Genomic DNA, 26343 nt, shown 5'->3' on the forward strand with positions numbered 1-26343 from the left:
AATGTATTTAATGATCAAACTGTATGGCTTGCTTCTGTGGAACAACATATAAGGGTGATAAGGTGATTAAATGAAGGATTTTTCATTTTTGGGTGAACTATTCTTTTAAGACATGTTGTTAGCTGATACTGTATGTTTCAATGTTGCTTCCTGAATGTGCATGCACAAACAAAGACAAACACGTCTACCTATTCTGAGACACACCGTTTATATTAAGTGTTTTGACCCCAGAGACCTTTTTTTCAATGAAGAAGGCTCTAAAAAGGAAGAAAAGCTTAGTTGTGCTTTGCAGGTCAACAAAACATATCCCCCACAGCTTGATAAAAGAAGTTTCAATCAGGCAGTTGGGGCTCTGCTTATAAGCATGTGTTATATAAGAGTCTTAAGTAGCTTTTTTGGCAAATTTAGCCTGATGTTAACAGTCCTGAAGCAAGTCACAAAGAAAACGTCTTCACTTGGCACCCAGTAGCTTTCACAGATAATAAAAACACAAACAAGGACATCAGAAGAAGAAAACGGATCAAAGGTGAAACGACTGTTGAGGTATGATAGACACCTGTCTAACTGTCAGTCTTCAGTAAAGAGTTTAGGCCATTCTAAAATAAAAAGAGATTTCATTTTCCATATTCCATCACATAAACATATTATGAACATACACTACTGTTCAGAACTTTGGAGTCGGTAAGTGTTTGTTTTTCTAAGAAATTAATTTTATTCAGTAAGGATTCATTAAAGTGACACTAAAGACATTTATAATGTCAAAAGATTGTATTTTTTTTTTTTTTAGATTAAAAAAATCAAGCAGCACAACCATTTCCAACTAATAATAAAACTAATAAAATAATTATAATTAAAATAATAATATAAAAATGTTTCATAAGTTATTATGATATTATGACACTAAAGACCGGTGTAATAGCTTCTGAAAATTCAGCATTACAGATTTTTTTTTTTAATATATTAAAATGATATTTGATATTTTAATTAGTTTTGGCTGCTTTTGTACAAATTAATGCATCCTTGGTGAGCCTAAGACACTTCTTATCATTCATCAAAAAAAAAAAAAAAATTAAATACTGACCCCAAAATTTAGAACGGCAGTGTATAATATTACAGCAATCTCGAATGAAACTAATAGCATTGATCAGTGGCTCCACATAAATATTGAACGGTGTCAATTTTTTAATCATAAATCAATGGTGTTTACATGTATAGTAATATTAGTAACAAGGAAAGGATGATGATGCCGCTAATACATGTTGAGTAAAAAAATGTGATGCTGGGATAGAAAATAAGAACACATTATGGATATGTACAATAGCTTTGATAAGCAACAGGGTAAGATAAACACTTGATGTCCAGTGGAGAGAAGTAAACAGCACAATGTGTACCTTTAAACAGAAAGTTAACTAGGTTAGTGAAAGAAAAACATCCAACCTTGTAAGCTTGACCTGTTACTGAACGGCAAACATCAGTAAGAATCGACTTTCTCTTGCTCCTTTATCCATCTCTGCATTAGAAATGATCAATAGTATTAAATTTCACACCAGACCTTTAAGGTCAAAGGTTATATTTGAAATATTTCCCATTGTATCAACACACTGGCTGACATCACAGCAGTCATTTACGGATAGCAGTAAGAGACTCTTTAAGGATCTGTTAAGAAAATACCTTCAGCTTTGAAGCAGCTATGGTAACAAAAATATTTGTCTAAAGTTTTTTTTTAATCTCTTCTTTTACAAAAGTACAGGGAAGATCATATTTTGTGGTAAAAAAAAACAAAAATAATTACTTATGAAAATAAAAGATCAAAAGGAGCATGTCACATTGCTGGTTCAGTGTGAATGTATAGGTACAGAAACACAGATAGGGATTATGGGATTTTCTCATCCGGCGAGGTGTCAGGTGTGCAAGAACACACACACATTTTCCAACATCCCAACTCTCTGTGCCATTCATTCGGCAAAAAACGGATCAAAGACATCAAGAGAGAGAAAAAAAAATAGAGGGAAACTTTCTCTTAGCCAAAACCTGGTTCAATTCTACCCATAATTCATCCCAGATCCCTACCCACAATATAGATTCATTTAAAAAATAGACTCATATATGAAGTTTACATGCCCAAGCGGAAATGTCTTTAGTCAAACGTGTTAAATTTCCATCAATGGCAATCTCGAAGTGAAATGTTCATCTCTCCCATTCTGACTGGGGGTGATGGACGGGCACACGCTCCATCCCTTTCAAAGGTGACTCTCTGCATCGCTCTTCTCTAGGGTACCGTTCTCCAGGGTCAAAGGTGAAAGCGCCAGTCCATTGGCATTGCTCTCGTTAAGTCTTTTCACCCTGTAGGTCTCATAGTGGATGTTGTGAGTGACGTCCTTCAAATCTTGCAGGTGGGACCTTGAAAGTAGAGAGCAGTAGAGCATAACATCAATTTTGATCCCACAATAACATCCCCTAAGGGAAATATGCACAGTGTAAAATAAAAGTCATTCTCTTATGTGGAATTGAATTGTTTTCTGACTACATCAGCTTTTTATGATCCCTTTGTGTGATTCGGTTGGTGTTTTCCTGCTGTAATATGATCTCGGCTTCAGCAGGAGGCCGATCAAAAAGTGTGAAAGGCGATTCAAAAGTGTGGAGAGTTATAACGGTCATCCTTTGTTTCCCATTTCAGCAGGGAATCACTCTCATACCATCTGTCAACGGGCCACCATCCAAGAGTTACGGTGTGAGGGCTTTGTGACCTGGCCTCACCCGATCAGACTCTGTAATTAACCTGTCCTTTACTGAGCTCAAGGAAAGGATGTACTCTTGCCTTTCTCAGCTCTCCCTTTCCTGAGCTGTTCGGCCCCACTACTCATATATCCACTTTAGAAAGATGATAAACATTTCAGCTAGTTAAATCTATAAAGGTTTGTAAAAGTGATATAGTTTGGTCCCAAATTATAACTACTATGTACTTACATTTAAATGAATCATTTGGTACAATGCACTTATTGTGTACATACATGTATTTACATTGTACTAATATTTAAAAATACCTGCATGTAATTGCATCTGTAATTAATTTCTGTAATTACATTTAAAATTACACTGTTGACCCATCCCTTACACCTACCCATACCACCAAACCTGTCTCTAACCTTGCCCGTATCCCACCTATATAGCAGCAAAAGTGTTTTGCAATGCAATATGAAATACATTGCAATACATTGTACTTATTTTTTATGTAAGTACATAGTAGTTGAGGCCACTTAATAGTGGGACTGTTTGTTTTGACTGCATGAAACTCTGATTAATCCGTTGTTTAGAAATTCTAAAGGAATGCTAATGGGATTTCTTTCATAACTTGGAACCAACCATAAAAATAATCAAATAAAAATCAACTAAAATTGTACAGGATACAATAAAATGAAATAAATAAAAAATAAATGACTAAAACGGATATTTTAGAATGTAATGAAAAAATAAAAATAAAACAAAATAACAGAAAAAGAAAGACAATAAAACAAAAATGAAATAAAATTTCAGTTTTTCCAGTATACTCTTAATAGAAGAAAATATGACTTACCTGATAAGAAGATCTCTCAAGTGTGCAAACTCGCAATGCGCAACATTTTCAACTGAAATAAACAAAATACAAAGGCATGTTCAAGAATTCATCCAGGGATTTTGCTTCAACTGTACTTTCGGCACACACCACTTGATGGCAGTGTTGAATAACCTAAATCACAGACAATCTTGCCTCTTGAAGCCTGTCAGCCATCATTGCACAATTAGATTTGACAATTGTTACAGTTGCCCTGCTGAAAAGACCAGCATGGGTTTCCATGTAGGTCAACCAACAATCTTTCTGGTGAAAGCTGGTGGAGACACCAGCATCCAAAACACAAAATATTACTGGTGACCAACAATTCATAGCAGACGATGTCTCACCTTCGATGATCCCCCACTTTGTTTTTCTTCCCAAGACTTTGTTCCCATTCACCTGGTGTTCCTTATCTGTTCCCACCACAGCAAAGGGGATGTTTTCCTGAAAGAAACATTCACCATACCTCAAAAATTCAATAAGTATAAATCCACTTAAAGCAACTAAAGAAATTGTTCACATAAAAATGACAATTTGTTAATAATCTATTCACCTTCAGGCCGTACAATATGTGAATTAGTTTGTTCTTTCATCAAAACATATTTTGAGATACTGAGAATTGCAATATTTGCTCACCAGTGGATCCTCTGCAGTGAATGGGTGCCATCAGAATGAGAGTCCAAACAGCTGACAAATACATTACAATAATCCACAAGCAATCCACACAACCCCAGTACATCAGTTTTTGTAAGAAACAAATCCATCAATACACTTTTAACTTATAATCACTGCTTCCAGCTAGAGTCCTCTATCAATAATATTTCTTTCTCCAGTGACAACATCTTCATCTCAATCAGGAGCAAAATATGCATTTATCAATGTCTGTTTACAAGCAAAAACAGATAAAAAAAAATAAAAAAATTATATATATATATATATATATATATATATATATATATATAGAAATATAAAAGTTTTGATGTGAGAGGACAACGGGGGATGGACTTTTTCAAGGCTTAATGATGGATTTGTTCCTTCCGAACAGCTTTGCGCTTCAGAAGACATTAATTAATGGACTGTGGATTATTGTGATGTGTTTATTAGCAGTTTGGACTCTCATGACGGCACCCATTCACTGCAGAGGATCCATTGGTGAGCAAGTGATGTAATGCTAAATTTCTCCAAATCTGTTCAGATGAAGAGATAAACTTATCTACATCTTGGATGGCCTGAAGATGAGCACTTTTTCAAAAAATTTCAACCCCAAAAATGATACCTCTGTCATAATTTCTTAAAAACTGTCAAAATGAAAATTTAGGGTGAACAGCAATACATTCTTAAAGTAGTGTCATCATACCCTAATCTTATCGTTGAGTATCCGGTCTTCAGCATCCTCATCATATTCTTTCTGTGGATACACTCTGATCCCATTGGCCTGGAGGTCCTGTCTTATCTGCAGAGAGAAGCTTCCAGTTAGATGGATTTACACTGATTTTTACAACCTACCGCACACACACATATACACAAAAACCACACGATCGCCCTGGGGGTGAAATATGACAGCAGCTTCTCTCCCTCCAGCTCTTCCTGCTGTATTTTACTAGTCTCTATCTCAACCCTCATGCATTCTTGCACTCAGAGGCCACAGTAAAGTTCACCAGGAAATTCTGTTTTTTTTCCCCCTCAGCCAGAATTTCGGGCCCGAGGTGCAAAGCATTAGACATTAATGCCTTTGCTGCCATGTGTTCGTGTGGGGGAGGATTTTGGAGTGTGGCTGTTGTACATGGATATGATATCAGCGATTGATATCTTGAGCACAGTGTGACGTCCACCCCCGCATGGCGCTCTGCTCGGGCTATTGAGCAGTGTGAGACAGCTCTGGATAATGGGCTGAAATGACAGAGTACATCATTAGGAGTGTTGTTTGGTGTATATTGATAGGAGACACACTGCGTGCGGGGGCCGTTCTGGCCCCGCAGTCCATGCCGTCGGAGCTGTCCAAAAGTGCTCCGTCGGGAAAACTGATGGCAAGTGGCCCGGGCCCAAGTAGTAGCTATACATCAGTCAGAGGAGAGACCGTCTCCCGACTGAGACGTCGCAGACACTGCTCATAACCTTAGCGTGGCCCATTCATTTTTCCAACCCAGAGCGAGCGGCCGCATGCCAAGAGACCTTTGGTTATTAGAATCCGATGATTCTCTCTCGCTCCATTCAGCCCAGGTTTCTCAATCCATCTTACTTTTTTTTGATCCACACAACTGAACTGTGAATTTTGAAAATTCCAGCATTTACAGCAGCAGATGATCCATATTCATGACCTCAATTATGCGAAGGGCTGAATATTTACGTGTGGGTGGGAAATATAGAGGGGCGAATCCAATTGTGCCTGCATATCATAAAATGTGAGTGAAGTTCTGCACGCAGGTGTTGATGACGGACAGCTCACCCTCTGTTTGAACTCTAGCCGCTCCTCTAGAGTAAGCGTGTCTGCTTTGGCGATCACAGGGACGATGCTCACTATCTTCCCCAGTCTCCTCATGAACTCCACATCTATAGGGCGTAACCTGTAGAAGAGCAGGATGGATCATTACTAAGGGCCAGTTTACACCGTTTACACATTTAATAATTTTTTTTTACTTCTGTATTCTCTAAATACAATGGGGTTCATACCATATAGATAATTTGCTTTTGATAAAAGCATCTTCGAAATGAATAAATGAAAATAAATAAATCTAGATCATGTGAAGCTAAAATATTATTAAATGAAGTAACAATATAATGTTACATATACCTTCATTCAAAAGTCTGAGATTGGCACGTTTTTTTAATAACGATTTTGTTTAGCGAGGATACATAAAAATTGATCAAAATGTTACTGTAAAGACATTTATAATGTTACTAAAAATGTGTTTTGAAAATTCTATCCATCAAATAATCCTGAAAAAATGTATCATGGTTTCTCCAAAAATATTAGCACAACTATTTTTGACATTGATAATAATAATAATAAGAAACATTAAAATATAAAATAGTTATTTTAAATTGTAACAATATTACTGTTTTTACTGCATTTTTTGATAAAATAAATGCAACCTTGGTGAGCATAAGAGACTTCTTCAAAAACATGATTACTTGACAAAAAATCTTACGGACCCAAACTTTTGCAATATTTTCCAAGATAAGATGCATTGCAAGCATTAAATATCAAAATTTTGAAATGATTTACAAATTATGTCTGTATGTTAAGGTCCACTGCATTCAAAAGACAGCAATTTCCTCACAGCTGTCAGATTGTTTTCGGTAAGATGCATTTGTTTTGCTGCCAAAAGAATGATTTTTAACAAACTCTTACTATGTTAGTGGGCTAAAATCTCCAAACTAAGACCCCTGAGATTGTGTGATGCAGCCATGTCATATTAAATGTGACAGACGCACAACAGCATTTTAACACATATGGCTAGGTCTGAACTACATAATGTGTGCAGGAAGTTGACACACACCAGTGTCCAGTGGCTGGCAGGAAGTAGACACAGCAATGAACGCGGGTGTCAGGGATTCTTCTCTTCCTGTTGACATTCAGCTCCTCCTTCAGGTATTTTTCATACTGTTCATTGACATACTTTACAATGGGCTCCCAGCTGAGAAAAAAAGACACAGGGAAGGATTATCATCACAATTAACAACATATGCTTATACTTAAAGTTAATGTAGCAGTCAGGCAAAGTCGAAGCATGATTTTAGTATAAAGCCTATGCCAAAATGCTCTCTAATTACTAAAGAATTTATCTCACACAGTTGTGGAGCTATCTGAACAGCTACAGTAGAGTCCAAAAGCCTGAGCCTGATCTAGTGAAAAGGATATTATCAACATGAATTAAATAAACAGTTGAATCAACATGAATTGTTCTGTGTAAAACCTGACAATCATGTTCTCCAGCATGATTTTATAATGACCCAAATAGCATCTCGTGCTTCAGCAGAACATCTGACCTTTTGTACAAAGGTCACAAATGTGAGCACAAATATACTTTTAGGTTTTGAATAGTGACCTAGAAATAGTACAGTATCTTAATATTTTAAATCTGCTCTTAAACTTTCAGACTCTACTGCTTTTTTAAATAGTATGAATTAATCTGATAATGTTGCTCTCACCAGTTCTCATTGTTGATTTGGTCTCCAAATCCAGGGGTGTCAATTACCGTAAGCTTCATCTTCACCCCTTTCTCCTCGATGACTAGAAAATAACAAGACAAAAGAGTTATAGAGTAAAAGAGTGGATGGAAAAAGGCTTAAATAAAAAAAAAATTAAGATGGATCCACAGCAGACTGAATGACGATTAAGTTGACAGGGATTTAACTTTGATTTTCCAGAAACATCAATCAGTTAAAATCACACACTGATGACCCTACGCTTTTCATTTTTTCTCCATATCTGATATAATGCTGCAAGAATGCATTGTACAATATGATAATCAGCCTGTAAAAAGGGTCTAATAAGCTGTCTGTGCAAGCAGAGATCCCTACTGTATCCCTGTCATTGGTTGATTGACATTTGCTGTTAACTCATCACGTTAATCCTTCTGGATGAGGCAATCAAGGAAAATATGACGAGACTGTAATGAGGAAAAATTAAACTGTCAGTCAACACTCCAGTTTATGAGTTTCAAAGTGCTATAACACTATCTGACGATGATCAATTTTTCGTTCACAGTGGGCCATTAGCAAAAGAGAGTGCCAGTTTTTGGACTGGTGGGCCAATGATTGAAAACCCCCTCATGATCAGCTAATGGAAACACATATGCTTCTCTTGGCATGACTCAGCAACAAAGCAGGGCTTAGTTCTTCCTGTATTCACCCACATGGAGGGAGCAGAGCTGAATGGTGGCATTGAGCGGCCCGCCACTTCATTTTCTGCACTGTGTATTCTTTGAGAGAAGGGGGGGATTGTGTAACACTCATCTCCCCTGGCGGTCAGTCTACAGGCCAGCTTTATTTTCATGGGCTGTGAGGGCCAGTGGGCGGCTTTGTAGTGTGTGGAGGTGTCAGGCACCCTGAGACTTTGGTACTCTTTGTTTTCCACAGGCCTGTACTTTAGAAAGACAAAACTGCTGGGGAAGCAAGGGACAGCAAGACATCTGCTAGACAGAATGTCTCAAACGGAGACTGCAGAGGAAATTTAGTAGTTTAGTAGTAACACAAGGAGTAGTTTTGTCATTGGATAGAGAATACCAGAACAGGTCTATTGTTCCAGACATTTAAAGTATTTGCAGAAGGTTAAATTTACACTGATGAATACTGGAATGATCTCTAACGAAGAAGAAAAATGTTGCTAGGAAACAAAAAGGCACCATTAATTAGAATCTAGACAGAAGGTTCTACAAATGATCTTGTCTAAAAAAGAAAATTTATTGTTGGGAGGACTGGAGTTATGACTTATGTTTCAGCTCAGATTTTTGGAGATGAGACAGTCGTTAACATATGCATACACCGCCCTTCATTCAGTTTGGGTGCTGTATTTTTTTTTTTAAGAAATAATAGTTTTAATCAACAAGGATGCAATAAATTGATCAAAAATGACTAAAAATTGCATTGTTTCAAACAAATGCTGCTCTTTCTTTCTACTTATAAGGAATCCTTAAAATGCATCACAGTTTCCATGTTAACAAATAAATTGAATAATTAGAATAATTTCTGAATGATCATGTGACACTGAAAACTGGAGTGATTGTTGCTGAAAATCAAGCGTAGCATTAGTTCTGGCAGGTCACATAAGTCAAGCTCGCATTAGCTGACTCTCAGCTGATCTATAGGAATACGACACCTATATAAGCATCCATATATAAGGTCCTCAGTATTATCAGCAGTTTTTGCATTGCTCAATAGCTAATTACCCGCCTCCATCCCCAACTCCTCCTCTGTCAGTCAGGATCCAGCCTTCTGATTCTCGTTTGAATCAGACAAATTCAAAAATGTGTACATAAAATTACTGAACTTCTTAATAGATCTGCAATACTTTTGTTGGTTCTGTTCTGTTTACCCTGGGGGGTTATCTCTGCTCTCCCTGTTCTCATCCATGCTAGGCTGCATAGATGCGCAGGGAGTTCTTGCCCAGAACAGAACCATTCCGCCAATCCAAACTATATGCTAATTGTCAATCATCTTTGACGATAGTGGTCCTGACAAAAATTCAGCTTTGAATTCAAATTATAATTCAAAATATATTAAAAGAGAAAACAGTTATTTAAATTGTAACCCCAAAACTTTGAATGACAGTGTATATAACTAATGTAAATTAAAAGATTTTAATGTAAAGAGTTCAGTGGTTTAGAACATTTTTCCCATCAGTAATTGTATAGATAGTAATAAATTCTCGCATGAGGACTAATGCAATTGAAACAATAAAACAAAGTAAAATATTTACATCATGTGTCAAGCTCTACGGACTCGCTTTTCTGAAGGCTAACATAAAAAAACGAAGAGGAACAGGACACTCTCATTCACTGTAATGTTTACGTTGTGCTACGCTGAGAAGTCAGTGAGGGGTGTCTCCTGAACCACAGGGATATCTCAGGAAGTCACAAGCTGAACCGACTTATCGTCAATCTTCTTTTGTTAAGAAACAGCACACCCAGCTTCTCCCATTCTTTTCTTCTCATCCACCCTCTCTCCCATTCTGCACGTCAAACATTTATAAACTATTGGGTCATAAGTTTTGAGAGGTCTGTGAGAAATGAGGTTTGGCTATGGCAGGACAGAGATAAAACAGATGCTGCTACAACTGGATAGAAACCTCTTTCCAGTTGCAATGACACAGATATGCTAAAAACGCTTGTTCTTGATCTTACACAGAAAACATCCAAAAGCTTCTAAAATTTTCCACAAAAAGAAATACAATGAAACTGCAACTGTGAAGATTTTGATGCACAGAATTACAGGAAATTACAATTACAAATCTAAAAGCAGATTTCTACAATTTGACCTCTAGCTAACTGAAGTGAAAGCTGCAAAGAAGCAAAGCTGTTGCAAAAGTGCGACTCAGGCTAACATTTACATATCTAAAACCTGTCAAGGGGAAGTCAGAAACGGAAGAGAGATCAACAAGCAGATCTAGTTCTAAAACTTTACCTGAAAGCAAAATCAAATGACTCATTTTAAAACCAGTAGGCAGCAAACTAAAGGAATAAGTAGAGGGGTTTAGAATTGCAGCTACAAAACCTGCACATGGCTGTAGTAACAATTAACACCATAGTTTTGGTGCTAATTCTCCGTAGGGTTTTGTAATTGGATATTTCTGCTCCCATATCCACAATAGGGTTAAAGTTCATCGTCTTCATACATTTCTGCTGTCAAGTAGGAATCATGGCAATTAACATAGCAGGCTACGCTAATGACCCATCCCAGCAAAGGCCTTTGTACAGCAATTGACTGACACTTAAAACCACAAGTGGAGGTATTCTTATCCGGCATCTCGCAACATCCTGTGACAGAATCATTAGATTATTTTCTCTCTACATCTGTGATGCTAATTTGTAGATCATTCTATTTAAGGGCAGATTTGTGGTTAAACTAGACAACATGGGTAACTTCAAAAACTTCTGGCCCAGATGAAAATAGCAGGGGTAATTAGATAACAATGCAATAGCATATACATTTGATTAGTTAATCTACAGTTTGCAGTCCTACTGGCCTTTGCAACTCAGCGAAAGTGAGCACAATTTCTTTACTTGTCCTACCGAGGTATTTCTGAATACAAGAGACAGAGGACCACTATTTTGTGTTTGTTAGACCCTTGTCAGACAGTCTAAAATGAGAAATGAAGATGGATAGCTGGGTGCGACTACACTAACTACTGAGGGCAAGCAAACACACACACACGCACACACACACACTCTAACAATACATTCATTTAAAGGACTATGAAGTTGGATACGGCATCTGCCTTTTATGCCTCTGTCCAACGAAGCATGGTGGCGCCGCCAAAAGCAAAATGGAGATTCATTGCCATATGCGGGATGTTTGAAAATATGTGCATCTCTCTGCGTGATATATAGTTCAGCTTCCTCTGCTCAGTACAAAATGGAGCAGCAGGACCCTTGCTTAACTGCTAACATGGTCTTGGAGATGGTCTATGTAACTGATCTGTTTGTATTGTACATGATCATTTCCCATATTTGTACATTGTTCACACATACAATCAATACAATGCTGTATGCCTATCATTCATGTCAAAACTCAAGTATACATTGGGCTTAATGCTCACTCATAGTTCATCTTTAAAAACACACACAAAAAAAATTGAAGTTGTGATGAAATTGATGGAATGTCTGATCTTTTCTTCTGTATTGTGATGTATTTTCTAATGTGTATTGCATTCAAAAGGCAGATGAACATGAGCTTGCAGGGCTGGAGAGAGAAGTCTGTCATTTCCACCAGATCATCCAGTTATGCCATTTCCAGGTTTACTTTAATAAATGTAGAGTTAAATGTAGCTAAATCTTTAGCTAATCTCAAAATGAAAATCCATTTCATCCAAATCCAAATCATACTGTACATTATAATATTATGGGATGCCTAAAAGCGCTAAATTTAAAGTATTTAAATTTAAAATGTAAATAAATAATTTGACCAAACAGTATTGAGACGAAACCACAAGATGAAAACAATTACCAGGTTATCAATACTAGTGCCAAAATGTATCGCCAATTTTATGATGACATTTTTCTCTAAGGAAGAAAACAAAGTATAGTATCCTCAAGTGGAGTCAAGAAAATCAGTAAACAATTGATAGTTTACATCAAAAGCAAAGAAACAGATGTTATCCCTCAGAAACCTTTGAAATAAGCTTTGCTACATTGCCAAAACAAGCCTAAATGAAACTTAATTCTACACATCTACACACCTTCCTGTTTGGATAGAAGAACCCAAGCCTCTATTGATTGTTACTCTGGAGGAAGTATGCGAGACAGAGATGGCACATTGCTCAATCAACCAATTCATTCACTCAGCTGAGCCAGACGCAGTGTATAAGTGGTGGCCTCCATTAGAGCAGCAGTCAGCTCCTGACCAGTGGGATAAAATGCATCCCCTGCACATTCTTCCTCTGTCATTCTCTCTGAAAGAGAGCTCATAATGACAGCTGTGGCCCGATCTCAACAGTTCAAGTTGTGTGATTGATCTCTCCTAATCCATCCCCTTTGCAGGCTTTTTAATTTATTTTTCCTTTCAGAGCACATGCTCCGATCACTCTGGCCAAGTCAAGTCAAACCCTACAAAACACTGAGCTGCCTCCAGTTTGTTCTGTCTAAATGTCATTCTTCTTTAATCCCTTCATCCTTTCAGAAATCACTCAGGCCAACACCCTGTAACACGTCACCTTATTGATGTGAAACACCATGTGTTTTGTACCAATACCATAAATAGTGAGAGAAGTGTGTCCAAAAAAAACAAAAAACAACAAGAAATGAAGTGAGGAATAGTGCACTAAGAGTATACTTCCTCAACCACACAATGAGTGTGGGCATTTTATGCACTCATCAGCTGCATATTTCGCTAGCAAAAGACAAGGGGCTAAACGGTAACACATCAGATTGGTTTGAAGCATGATATCCTTTAAATTGATAAAAAAAAAAAAATACAGCAAATTCTAATATAAACCTGTTAGGTATTCTATTCTCTTCACATGGTGCATATACATTATATATATATATATATATATATATATATATATATATATATATACATACATATATATACATATATATATATATATATATATATATATAATATTTACAGTAGAATTAGCTTAGTTGCATGTACAAAATATGATTGTATCATATATAATAGCACCAGATTACAGCACCTTTATTAACTAAATAAAAACATGGTAAAACTTTAGTATAGGGAACAGTTCTCACTATTAACTAGTTGATTATTAGCATGCATATTACTAGCATATTGGCTATTTATTAGTACTTATAAAGCACATATTCTGCATGACCATATTCTACGTTCTTAATTCTACCTAATACCTAAAATTAACTGTTTTTTTCTAAAAAGCAGTAATTAACTATTAATAAGCAGTAATTAGGAGTTTGTTGACGCAAAAGTCATAGTTAACACAGTTAATAGCCAGTTGATAGTGATAATTGGACCTTAAAATAAAGTTTGACCAAAAACAGAAAGCAAAAAAGAGTGTTTTTCTGTATATTTTACTTGCCATCTTACTTCGAGCAAAGTAATCTGAATGCAAATGACGTAATAATTACGACTTCCCAACTCATAAACATGAACTTCACAGGAGGACTTGAACATACCATGAAATGAATACACTAGATAGCACTGTAGTAGACATACATAATTTGGGACACATCTATTGACAAAATTCCCTTTCGTAGTTGTTTAGGACAAAAGCACAATTTTAAAAGACCATCAGTGTTCAAAGATGTTTACTGGGTCCGAATGCTGCAGTTATGATATTACCAGCGGGGGCAAACAGGGCTGTGCAAACGAGTAAAACCTTGACCTCTTGGGTGTGACGGGGCGGGGGTGTGATGTGGTGGCTGTGAAGAAAGAAGCGTTCAATACTCACTGTGGCTGACTGATTGCAGGTGGACAGTTTTCAAGATCTTCTCCTCATAATTAGGAGTGCAGGACTTCCTGCTGACCTTGGACTTGAAGAGTGTGTTTACGAGCGTTGACTTCCCCAGACCACTCTGACCTGTGAGAACGAGAACAGATTTAATGACTTTTGTTTGTAAACTGCAGTAAAGTACAATTAACTGCATATGTAGCAGACCCCAGGCACGTTTATTTGCAGGACGACCTTTGCTTAGCATTAGCAGTGGGGATAAAACTTTATTACTGCACACAGATAAGATGGCACACATAAAATTGAGGTCATAAAGTATCACATGACCAGGCAGCACAGGCCTCCAGGGTTTACATAAGCCCTTGATACTGCAAATCATTGGTGATGTAATAGGACCAGGTCAAGCCAAGGCAAAGTGCTTTAGCGTCTTATCTGGTGGGTGTCCAAACATACTGACAACACCATGCCGCCGGGAGCTTTTCCACTTAATGACTCTTTCACACTAGTCCTCACGGAGATCAGATCAGAGGGAGGAAGCTATTACCAGAGAGGGAGCCTTATCAAGGCCATCTCAATTCACACAAATAAGGGTAAATCTATGGGGCCACCTTCATTGCCTCAAAGGACATGTGCTCTGTTAATGTGAGCCGCTTAGTATTGAGTGCTGATGATGGGCTGTGTGTTCGGTCTCGCTCAGATATCGGTCAGCTTCCCGTTCACAGGCCAGGGGTAGGGAATGTGCTAAACGCTCTCGCCACTCCGTTTCTACCTGTTGAGAGGCCTGACCGCCTCGGGAAGCTGTCAATGGATGAAACGGTTTGAGAGATAGACGACGGAGCCGGTGAGATCTGGCCCCTTCATCATTGCCCACCTCAACAGAGGCTTTGATGGATTTACGCCATGGCCTCTTACCATGGGAGGCAGTTGACATCAAATTTATGAGGAAGTGACAGCCCACGTTGTGTGTCCTCCTGGGCCTATTTGATTTACCAGTTCAGACAATGCCTGAGCAAAGCAGGGCTTCCTGAAGATTTCAGTGTAGTCATACATACTGTACCTGTTCTATTGGGATGGGAACAAGAGGTTTTGATTCCCCTAAATTATTCTTATTCTATATACCAACTGGGAAGAAATATTTGGAAAAAGAAATGCAAATCAATTGCCAATTTTTTATTACATTTTTGCACCATATTTTCACTGAATTTTCTTAGCTGAACAACTAGTCTGCAACTACACTGATTTAGGCTGTAAGTGTTTAAAACCAAACAAAACCGGTTCATATGAGTCATATGATCATGCGCTGCATGATTCACTAACAAGAACCGACTCATTCATTCATGATTCAGACTTCACCTGTCATGCAGTATATTTCTGATTTGCTAAAAAGATCCAGCTTATAAGACTATTTTATTATAATTCTATTTTATTTCTTTGTTGCAAGCTGTATATTTAGTAGTGACGCTATTTAGAGTATTTTAGTACAGTGTTACATCTGCATCAGTGGAAGAATAATGTACGGACGAGAGCTATTAATGCAAACAAACATCAACTGATGAGCTCATAAAGGACTGCCGAGATAATGTGAAAAGAATAAAGGCTAGACCCAGCCAATGCTTGTATGAGTCATGCATTGACACACTCGCCAAGAAACACTCTGTTGTAACAGCTTGTCATTTACCACATCCACATGAAACTCCAACAAATGCAGGTTGTAATTTCACCAGTGTCATATGTGTTTAACTCCAGTTGATTTCTCAAAAGCATTTCAAATGGTGAAAACACATCTCCTCTAAGACACTTTGAAGCACAGTTTGCAAAGCTTTTCTTTGAACACAATATCTACAAAGCCCCCTTGACTTGAGGGCGACAACAAAGATGAATGTATTGACTGCATTAAAAATGTCACAATATGCTAAACTCGTATTTGGGAGCAGACTGCTACTTGCCTTATGGGAAACTGGGAGACTCGCAGTAGTTTAAGTCCTCAGGCTACAAAAACGTCCTGACCTTTACAACCGAGGACAAACTACACAGACCAACAGACTCCAAGTGCTACCATGTGTGTGCGATTCTCGGATAAGAGCACCCCAGGACAGGAAAATGTGGACAAGCAAGCATAGCACACCAAATTCATCCTGTAGAGTTTCCTCCGTTCCTGCAATTTCATCCTGTTGTGTATATCTAGCTTTTGCACAATTCCTCCTCTTCCTGTATCTTGTCAAGTTTGCATTCACTGTCATGTCATGCTAGCTAATTCATGCTAGCGTTCCCAAACACACCCTTGTCAGAACCCCTGCCCTTGTGCTCTACAACGTGCAACCAAGGCAACAGCAAAATACATAAACAGAAGATACACAAAAATAGTTTTAAATTCAATCATTTCATGTTCAAAATAAAAGTCCTTTTGAAAGGGAAAAAAACAATCTGTCAATAGCTATAGCCTACAGTGCATCAAGAGTGAGCCAAACAAATCTTTCTTGCTCCCTTTTTTCTACCAGCAATTCCACACCTGTCTCCACTGGGAAAGGGAGAGAGCAGTTCACCTTTGATGCATGTCCAGAGTAGCAGGCATGGAGTGCACCACCATACCTACTACAATACAAAAGCTGTAACCTCCACAGTTCACTGAGGCAAGGAAGAACCTCGCACAGGCCAAATGTTACAGAGCCAGCTTTTGGAGGAGTGAGCACTGGACCAGAGCCGTTTTCGCTCTGCAGAATTCATCACAATACTGATCTGCTTTAACATGCCTTTGATCCGCTCCCTATCAAACAGGTTTCAAGCTGCTCTGGATAGAGAGGAAGAATCTAAATAGCCAAAATGAGAACAGGCGAAGACTGTTATTGTCATATCTACTCCTAATATCATTCCCACAGATTTTAAGTGGATCATATTTAAAGCTGAAGTGTATTTATTGAGTGTTTCAGTCAGTGTTTCTTCAACCTTGGCTACTTTCATCAGGGGTTTATTTGAATAAAAAAGAAGTAAGATTTTTATTCTTTTCTTTTTGTTAGATAAACAGCACATTAAAACTTGTTTTGATTGTTTTGCTTGGCCCAAAGCTAGACTTTCAGTCTTTAAGTATGAAAATTCATTACATTTGTTTTCATGTTTACTGATTTAAATCATAATTCATAAAGCTGTTTTGTCACTTAATATTTTATTTTGGTGTGTCAATCTATTACTTAGTATATGAAACCATGATCCGCACTCACAAAAAATAGTCTTCTTTTAGTGTTTTATTTGACATTAATCATTAGGACAGAAGAAAAGGCCTTGAGCCGAAACGTTAGTGTTTAGTCCTATTGGTGATTAATGTAAAATAAAACGCTAAAAGAAGTCTATTTTTGTGAGTGCCGATTATGGTTTCATATACTAAGTCATGAGTGTAAAAAAAAAACAATCATACAAACCAATGCAGTGTTTATTGTGTGAATATGATATTGCTTTTAAAATATTAAGTATAAGTATTTTTATTGTGCATCATTTCTAATCAAGCTGTTATTTTGGCAAATGTGTGAAAATAACGTTTAATCCTGTAGGACATCTAAAATGAGAAATTAGCCTTAGAAAAGAAAAGAATCAGCAATTTTATTAAAAAGTTAAAAATGTCTTCAATCAAATACAATAAAAATGGTCTTTTAATAAAACTCAGCTGTCTATGCAGAAGGAAAGCAAAAAAAAAAAAAAAGTGCTACACGAATACAAAAAAAAAAGGGATGTGGTGTTCCCTTTTGCCAAAAAAGATATAGGGAAACTTCAACAACCATAATGCTCTGGGCTTGATCCAACTGTCTGTGTGTGGGAATACAGAAATGCAGAAGTACGATCGAGGGTTTTAACACTTAAGCTGTCAAAAGTTCACCAGATACTGTGTGGCATAGGGAAAGAGTACACATATTTAGAATACTCCTGACATTGTAACAATACAGAGCTGGTTTAAAACCACCAAACTTGTCCTTGCAGATGGAAATGAGACTGTTGTGGGAATTTTCATTACTTAAAGAAGGCCAAATGCTGCAGGGCTGGGTCTACCTGAGTGTCCAAACAATGACAGATGGGAGCGGGTGTGCAGGACTGTTTCGGAAGAACAGTTTGGAAAGCTAGTGGTGAAGTCAGTGGTGCAGAAACTACACACTTCAGCTTTAATTTGTTTTGCTGACATCACTGTGGAACAGCGGCTGATACTGTGTTTCTCTGTGAGACTCGCAGCCTTTGAAGGATTTGGCAAAATGTCCTTTCTATTACCACTATGGAGGAGCCACCAAGGGGAAAGAAAGCACTAGCAAGGGAGTGAGGAAAACCTGGCAGCTCTGTTTAAAAAACAGAGGAGTGAAAAAAGTGGAAAAGAAGAATGGCTCTCACTGGAGAGCTGGATGGCCTTGAATTTGTGATGCAGCAGCCATCATAAATCCCCTTGGCTGGCCCAGTTGGGGAACACTCTGAACCACATTCGGCTCCAGCCTGGCCCTGCCTCCCAGCCCACAGACAACACAACAATAGCCCTTGCCATTTAATTAGGTAAGGCCCACACTCAGCCAACACCCCCCTCCTGTTCCTCCTTCTCCCTGCATGCTTACCCTCTCTCTTGCTAGATGCACAGGGGGGTTTGGGAGGTTCCAGCACTCTGATTGGTCAGGCTTGAAATAAGGTGGCCAGTTGGAATCAGGCAGATGTCCAGTAACTGCCCAGGACAGTTAATACGAGCAAGCTCTACTGAGCTGGCAGAGCACAGAACTAGCAGGTAACCTGGCATAAAATCTGTGACTTTTAAGATTTATAATAAAATACAGTCTTCTCATGAAATGCATTCAAAAAAACCTCTTTTCTGTTTTAATAGATTTTAAAATGTAATTTATTGACAGAGCTGAATTTTCAGCTTTCATTACTCCTGTCTTCAGTGTCACATGATCCTTCAGAAATCAATGTGATGATTTAAGAAACGATACCATCTTATTCAACATTTCCTGACATTTTAAGATTTCTATATATCAGTATTATTTTTGTAGAAATCATAATTGTTTAATGAATAAAAAGAACAGCTTTTGTTTGAAATAGAAATCTTTGTAACATTATAAGCATTTACTGTCAGTTTAATCAATTTAATGCATCCATGCATCATGTATTGTGATTTTGTTGCTTAGAAAAAAAAAATCTGTGGTTAAATGATGGTTTCATGTCAGAGCCAACACATAAATATGATATATATTGAGCTATATATTGAAAAATATTCCAACATAATTTGAATATATCACCCGTCCTATTTACTACCTATGTAATGTTTGTTTATAACAAGCTCTTTCTTGATAGACAGAAGCCACCTTCAACAAATAAACTATTTTACCAATTGAATAACAGTCTCTGAAAAGAGCTTAATTTGAAACATTTGCCTTAACGGGCTATGGCACCATTTCCTCTTCATCTGTCTGTGTTTCCTGTTAGAGGCTGAACAGTCTTCCTGCCCCCTTGTCTTGGTTGCAGAGATGAACTAAACTCATGAGACAAACTAAGCTCATGAGACAAAATGAGTTAAAGTTCACACTTTGAGCATACAGAAAACAAGAGGTGTGAAGTCATTTAGACCAAGCCGTTATGCATGTCGTTTGAAATTCAAAGTTTCAATGTACTATTCTGAACCAATTTTGAGGGCTTTGTATTTTTCCTTTTCTGTATAAGTACAAACTGGACATGTCCTGCTTAAAAAAAAAAAAAAAACTGTTCACAATCCAATTTAAGTCAGAGCAATGTTCCACTTACCAACCACCATGATGTTAAATTCAAAGCCAGCCTTCATGGTTTTGCGTCTCATCTGGTCCAACACTGCCTCAATGCCGACATATCCGAATAGATCTCTGCCCTTGATAATGCCTTGTGTGCCAGATTCACTGAGGCATGGCAGAGGATGTTCTATCTCCACCACTCTCTCCTCCACCTCCCTCTCCTCCGTCACCTCCATCTCCTCCTTCATCCGGACAGGTGGCTCCAGATCCAGGCCCTGCTCCTGTGCTGTGTCTGCCGAGAGAGAGAATGAGAGACCCATAAGTTAACATACAGAAGCCCTTAAACAAATATTATACTACACATAGAGGTTTTTCTTTAGAAAAATCTCTGTCCCAAATGAGTCCTTGCAGTTTGCATCTGAAAGGCTTTGGCAATATAATTCCGCATAACAAGAGGACCCTTCTGAAACCTAAAAATTACAAACAAAACTCTATGGAACTTTGGCAATGTGCATGGCATGTGTGTAAGAAATAATAATAATAATAATAACAATAAATTATTATTATTAATGATAATAACAACAACAGCAAAAATAAATAGTAATTATTATTATTAAATCATAATTATTATAAAGTATTATTATTAGCTATTTAGTATTATTTATATGCTATTAGATTATTTATTCATGTCATAAGTAATTTTAGTTACAATTTTAGTACTTTTCTTATTGCTTTTGCCGTTTTTGTTGTTTTTTATTTCAGATTTCATTTAATATTTACATTTTATTTTAACAAAATAAATGTAATAGTTTTAATGATAACAAAACTGTTTCAATTATTATTGTTATTATTATTATTATTATTAGATGGGAAAGTAGAAAAAAGCCCTGGACCTGGTAAGGTTAGTTTCCTTCAAGCATTTTTACATTGACATTCTATTTCGCAGACATTTATCTAGCGCCCACGTTTCCTGACATGTTATGTGCTAGCATAATTCACAATTCACCGCTGCAATTAATTTGAGGAAAAGATGTTTATGAGCCAGAGAGCTGTGTGCTGTGAGCATGCTCAGAGCATGCAGGGGGAGATTAATACACATTATGATGACTGACAGGAGGCAAATGTAGGTGAGGCACAGATCGATTCAGATGGGGAATTGAAATAATGAGGACGAAGAATTGAGAATTGTCCATAATTGTGCTTCCATCCTAGGCTGAAATGAGGCATTAGATTCATTTGTTAACGCTTGATTTGTGGGTCAGGAAGAGGTTGATTTTATCTTAAGATTTACTCTGCATTCACAAAATGGAAATGGATATGTAAAGTACCCCCAATGTGCATTGAACTTCATGCAGCATAGTGTCAGCAGCAAAAAAAACAGTAACCCAGAGCAGAAATGGGTTTGCTGCCGGAACGTCAGTTTGTTCAGCTCAATTGAATTCACTCGCGAGAGTGGCCAACACAGAGACAGCAGTTCACACGGCACTGGTTAACTACTGAGGCACGGACACCTGTCAGCTGGCTCGGCCGGAGGATGCCCCATCTGACTTAGTGAGCAAAGTAGTATCAGGGAGTGGATAGTGCTACTGGGCTAATGTTTTTTTTTCTTATCCCTGTACCATTACCATCTTGAGACAGCTCTGTTTTATAAGAGGATTGGTAACAACCCCCCTGATAACCCCTAAAGTTGTCCTGGTGGAGACAATACTCCAGTCACATTGTTAAAAAAAAATTCAAAATCACATTATGTCCACAAATACACAATACAGCTGCTTATCGTTGGGCAAAATTCAGAATTTAAGAAACGACTTAAGCTCTTAAATTATCAATGTGAATATGCATAGAATTAGCCACACCCAAATGATGCTGAATTAATCAACACACATACACACACACATGCACGCACACACGCGCACATACACACACACACACACAATTTTACCATCTACCATGCTTTGTAATGTCAATTTCCTACATAAAAGATAGACAGATTTAATTTCAAATTCTGGAAAAGTATGTAAAATGCAACAAAACTTAGACAACTTGGAAAACAGCACAACAATATTCAGCAGTTGCGCTAAATCTTTTGAGAATGAAGAGTATTACATGTTATCACATGAGATAGGGCTGCACAATTAATTGAATTTCTAATCGTGATTACAATTGTGGATGCCACAATTATGTAATGGTTCAAAGTCCACTTGCATTATTCTGCATGCTTAAGATGTGGGGTTTTTTTCTTTCTGCAGGTTGTCTTAAGGAATTTTCCCATTGTTTTAATTTTAGTTTTAGTATAACATTATAATACCATGCATATTTTTACTTTTTTATTTAAAGAAGAAACCAAACCAAGACATTTGAGCCTTAATGCTATAGGAAAGCTATAGAATGCTATAGAAAACCAATAAAAGATTTTCTGAAAGTGTGTTTTTAGCTTGTTTATTTTCATATAAAATATGTCATTCAATTGCTTCAACCAATTGTATAAAACTATGTAAAAATTAATTCATGTAAACTGTAATAATCACAATTAATAATTTCAAGGGAATAATCGACAATCATGATTTTTGTCATATTTGTGCAGCCCTAATATGAGAAGATCTAGAATATAACAAGGGATCTCAAATATGAGAAGACGAGCTGTATAACTCTGCCGACACCACAGCTGCTTTCACACCCACATACAAAGAGTGCATGTGTATGTTAAAATCAGCTCATTTGTGTATGAAAACATGGGACAGTAAAATGATCCTCAGGAAATGCCAAGTCTACTATCCTTTATTATGCATTGTTAATGGCAGTGACTGTGACACTCTGATTGCTTCATATACATGAGTGTGTCCCATTAACAGGTCAACTAAACGTCATTAACACAAGTATGCAAAGTACACCATAACAATAGAATTATCTTCAAGGGATAGTTCACTCCCAAATGTTGTCAAATCACCTTCATGTTGCTTCAAATTTGTATAACTTTCTTTTTTCTGAGGAACATAATGATTGGTAATTTCCCGAATGTTTCAACTGTTTTTGCCCAAAATGATTGGGTTTCACTGTATAGACAAAAAAGCACAATAATGACAGAATTTTCATTTTTGGGTTGACCTATCCTTTCAAGACAAGCTACACCATGAGTTGTTTACAATTAATATCATTATATGACCGTCCACCTCAGGCACAAATTTATGCCTCAAGTTTCTTGGTTTTAGGATTTCTTAGAAGAAAAACATTGTAAAAGTGATAATGTGTTTTTGATAGAGGCTGCAAAGATGTTATTCACCTCAATATGGTTTTCTCACGACTTCTAAAGACTTTCTCATGCTGTGACTTCGACCTGGCCACAACCCTGAGTCTTGCTGAGTCACACTGTCCAATTATATCAGCTTTAGAATTGAAACATTGCATGGCACATGCAGAAGCTGATTAATGTTCATTTTAGTGAGTCAAGAACCGCGTGTAGGAAATCAGCATGCAGCCTGTGCTGCGTTTGATCAGCTGAGACAACCTTTGTGAACTGAGGATCCCGTCTGCTGGTCCAGATGACTTAATCAGCTATAAATATACCCTACGTCCTCCATCCACCAAAATGGAACTAATCCTGGGCTTCTTATTCCCTAACTGGCATTACATTCAAGCGATCCATCCAGCACCTGAGGATCTACACAAGACTGCATTGACTTGAGGTGAAGCAAGTGAATTTCTGACTTTGAACTTTGTGTGATTTGAAAAGTATGTGTTGTCACTGGTGAATGCACAAAGTTTGAAATAAGAAAGCAAAACTTATGCAAAATGGAGAGGAGACAGCCAGACTGTGGATTGGCAGATTTATTTATTTGATGCTGTCTGAAAATTGCCTGCCCTCTAATAGAGGCTGACAAATAAAGCCATGCTTGGAGATATAGAGGGGAGACACAATGTTGTCCAAAGGCTTGAGAAAAGCAAACAGAGTGAGAGAAAAGAGCTCGAAAGTAAGAAAGAAGTTGGAACTTTTTAATAAAAACCTTGCATAGTGTGTTTAAATAAAAGCAGATCTGTCCCCAGGTTTGCTCAGTGTCTGTTCTTGCTCTTTAATAAAAATGTTCACAGATGTGGCCCATCTTCATTTGACACGACCAAGAAACACAGCAGCACACAGTGAGAAAACACAAATCACTCTTACTTAGTACAACTTACTTAGCCCCTCAGATATATATAAAAAACAGTGTTTCTCAAACTATTTTTCCTCATAACACCATCAGTAAGGCTCAAGTATTCATTTATTCGCACCAAACCATAAATGTGTTTATTTTAACTACTTCACTGAAATAATAAAAATGTGTTCGATATTGGTTTGATTGAGTCAGAGACCTGGACAAGTACAACTAGATGTGTCAAACTGAACTTAAAAATTTTACAAACTGCACTAAAAGCAATTATGAGATATTGTTTAAGGCCTATATATAAAGCAAGAAAAAATGGTAAATGTCAAGAAGATCTACAACTATATCTGTGGTGTAATCACACCAATGCCCAATGTGGAAGTGAACAGACCTATCACAGGAAACTGGGAAATAGACACACAAAAACACATCTATTTTTATAATGTCACATACATTTTACCCTGAGAATCTCAAATACCCACAGAGCCATAAAAGTAAGACCCTGATAGCACACGTACATCTCCGAGACGTCTATTTGATGTCTGCATTTACATCTGCAAGACGTATTATTTAGGGTGTTTGCTCATCTACGATACGTCTATAGGACGTTTCCTTTTAGATGTCAAATAGACGTCTATTAGATGTCTTTAAGATGTTTAGAATGTATGTAAAACTGACATCTGAAAGACGTCTGCCAGACGTTTGTAGACAGCAGATGCTTTCCAGTTCAAGAGATCTATAACAGACATCTTGCAGACGTACGTTTGCTATCTGGGGAATGTAGAGCTAAACGATCACCCATTTTACACTTTAAAGATGTTCAGATCTGTTGTGCTAACTGCTAAATGCTAACATCTACACCTCAAAATAATGGATGTTACATGCCATTGTTTTGTCTCATAATCTCTTCCCATATGGGAAATATCATCATAATATAAATTTGAATGGCTTTAAACCACAACAATATCTCGGAAAATACACTGCATTTGGCAGATAATGAAAGAAAGAGAAATGCGATATTGATAGAAAAGAGAACTATTAATATCGCATGTTAATATGACGCACTGATAATTGCTGTAAAAGTTTCCGAGGCCTGTGTTGTGTTTTATGTGGCTCTGCACAGATTTTGCTTAAATTAGCCACAACTTTCTGTAGCTTGCAATGAAGAACACCATTTACTGCCATACAATAGCTGATAGCTAATTTCACACCAATTACAAAGTTACTCAGCAGTAATCTTGTTAAAATGCAGGAAAAATTCAACACAAAATGCTTAAAAGACTGACAAAATGCTAAAACTAATCAGTCCCAGGACCATGTAAAACACATTTTATCCATGCTAGTCAACAATACCACAAAAATACCTTCCATCTGAACCTCATCATGGCACCATTTTGCACTCTTAGGCTCTCTGTGTCAGCTTCCTGTTTATTTTCATCACAAATTAGTAAAACTTCAAAAGTATACTTCTAAAATGTTGCAGCACACAAGAGGAAATGACTCAAACGGTTTCATATGAGAGAGTGAGCATTTCATTATACTTGCTGCAAATGGCAAACATGCCTGTTGCATCTTGAAAAGGGGTAACCAATAACCATAACCGAGCTTCAAACATCAGAGCGTCAACCCTCAAATCCTTCCTGCCTCAAATTACAAAAATAGAGCAAAACAAGCCAACTTTGAAGACATAATTTCAGAAAAAAAGTGTCTTCTCGGGCAGCCATGAGTCTCCCTTCCCCCTTTTGGCACTGTTGAAGTGCTCCATTGCTCTTGGATCCATTGTTATCAGAGGGCAGTGAAGCTGAGACACACGCAAAGCCCATGGGATAAAAAAAAGAGATTCTTACCTTCTCTCATTCACAAAGCTCTGTCCACACCGCTCTCCCCACTGAAGACCCGGCGGCCCACACCACACAGTCTGCAACTGTGATGTACCTCAAGATTTGTCCCTAAACTTCTGCTTTGTGCTCTGTGTAACTGCCCATGCATGCACTTCTCCCCCTCTCTCAGTGTCTCTCTCCCTCACTATGGAGAAAGAGCGCAGGGGTAACGGCTAAAGCTGCTCATGCTCATTCACATGCAGATCGCCAAGAAGCTTCCACTAATCCAAAAGAGGACTTCTCCCATCCACCCCTCCTCCTCCTCCTCCCCTGCATCTCTCTATACTGCCTCTCTCAAACTCATTTGCACACGAGTGGGGCTGCTGTCAGTCGGCCGGCCCAGGCTCCCCTGCTGACCACACAATGAGGAAAATACGTAATTGACCCATAAAATCAATTAGGAGAAATTTTAGTGCTTCTTTGA

General features: G+C 37.6%; 1 protein-coding gene across 1 annotated transcript in view; it reads right to left on the bottom strand.

The window, feature by feature from the left end:
* Positions 1-1160: 1160 nt before the first annotated feature.
* The window catches only part of LOC306859282 (uncharacterized protein), a 62477-nt gene continuing 37294 nt past the window's right edge, over positions 1161-26343 (bottom strand). Inside the window, exons 3-11 of the mRNA XM_079400245.1 lie at positions 19938-20192; positions 14181-14309; positions 7745-7826; positions 7093-7230; positions 6039-6156; positions 4950-5045; positions 3940-4036; positions 3575-3626; positions 1161-2400 (exon numbers count right to left, since the gene is read on the bottom strand). Coding sequence (XP_079256371.1) covers positions 2241-2400; positions 3575-3626; positions 3940-4036; positions 4950-5045; positions 6039-6156; positions 7093-7230; positions 7745-7826; positions 14181-14309; positions 19938-20192 — 1127 coding nt within the window. The 3' untranslated portion in view covers positions 1161-2240. The remainder of the gene's footprint in view (positions 2401-3574; positions 3627-3939; positions 4037-4949; positions 5046-6038; positions 6157-7092; positions 7231-7744; positions 7827-14180; positions 14310-19937; positions 20193-26343) is intronic.

Source organism: Barbus barbus, assembly GCF_936440315.1.
Source record: "Barbus barbus genome assembly, chromosome: 3".
In the NCBI taxonomy this organism is placed as follows: domain Eukaryota; kingdom Metazoa; phylum Chordata; class Actinopteri; order Cypriniformes; family Cyprinidae; genus Barbus; species Barbus barbus.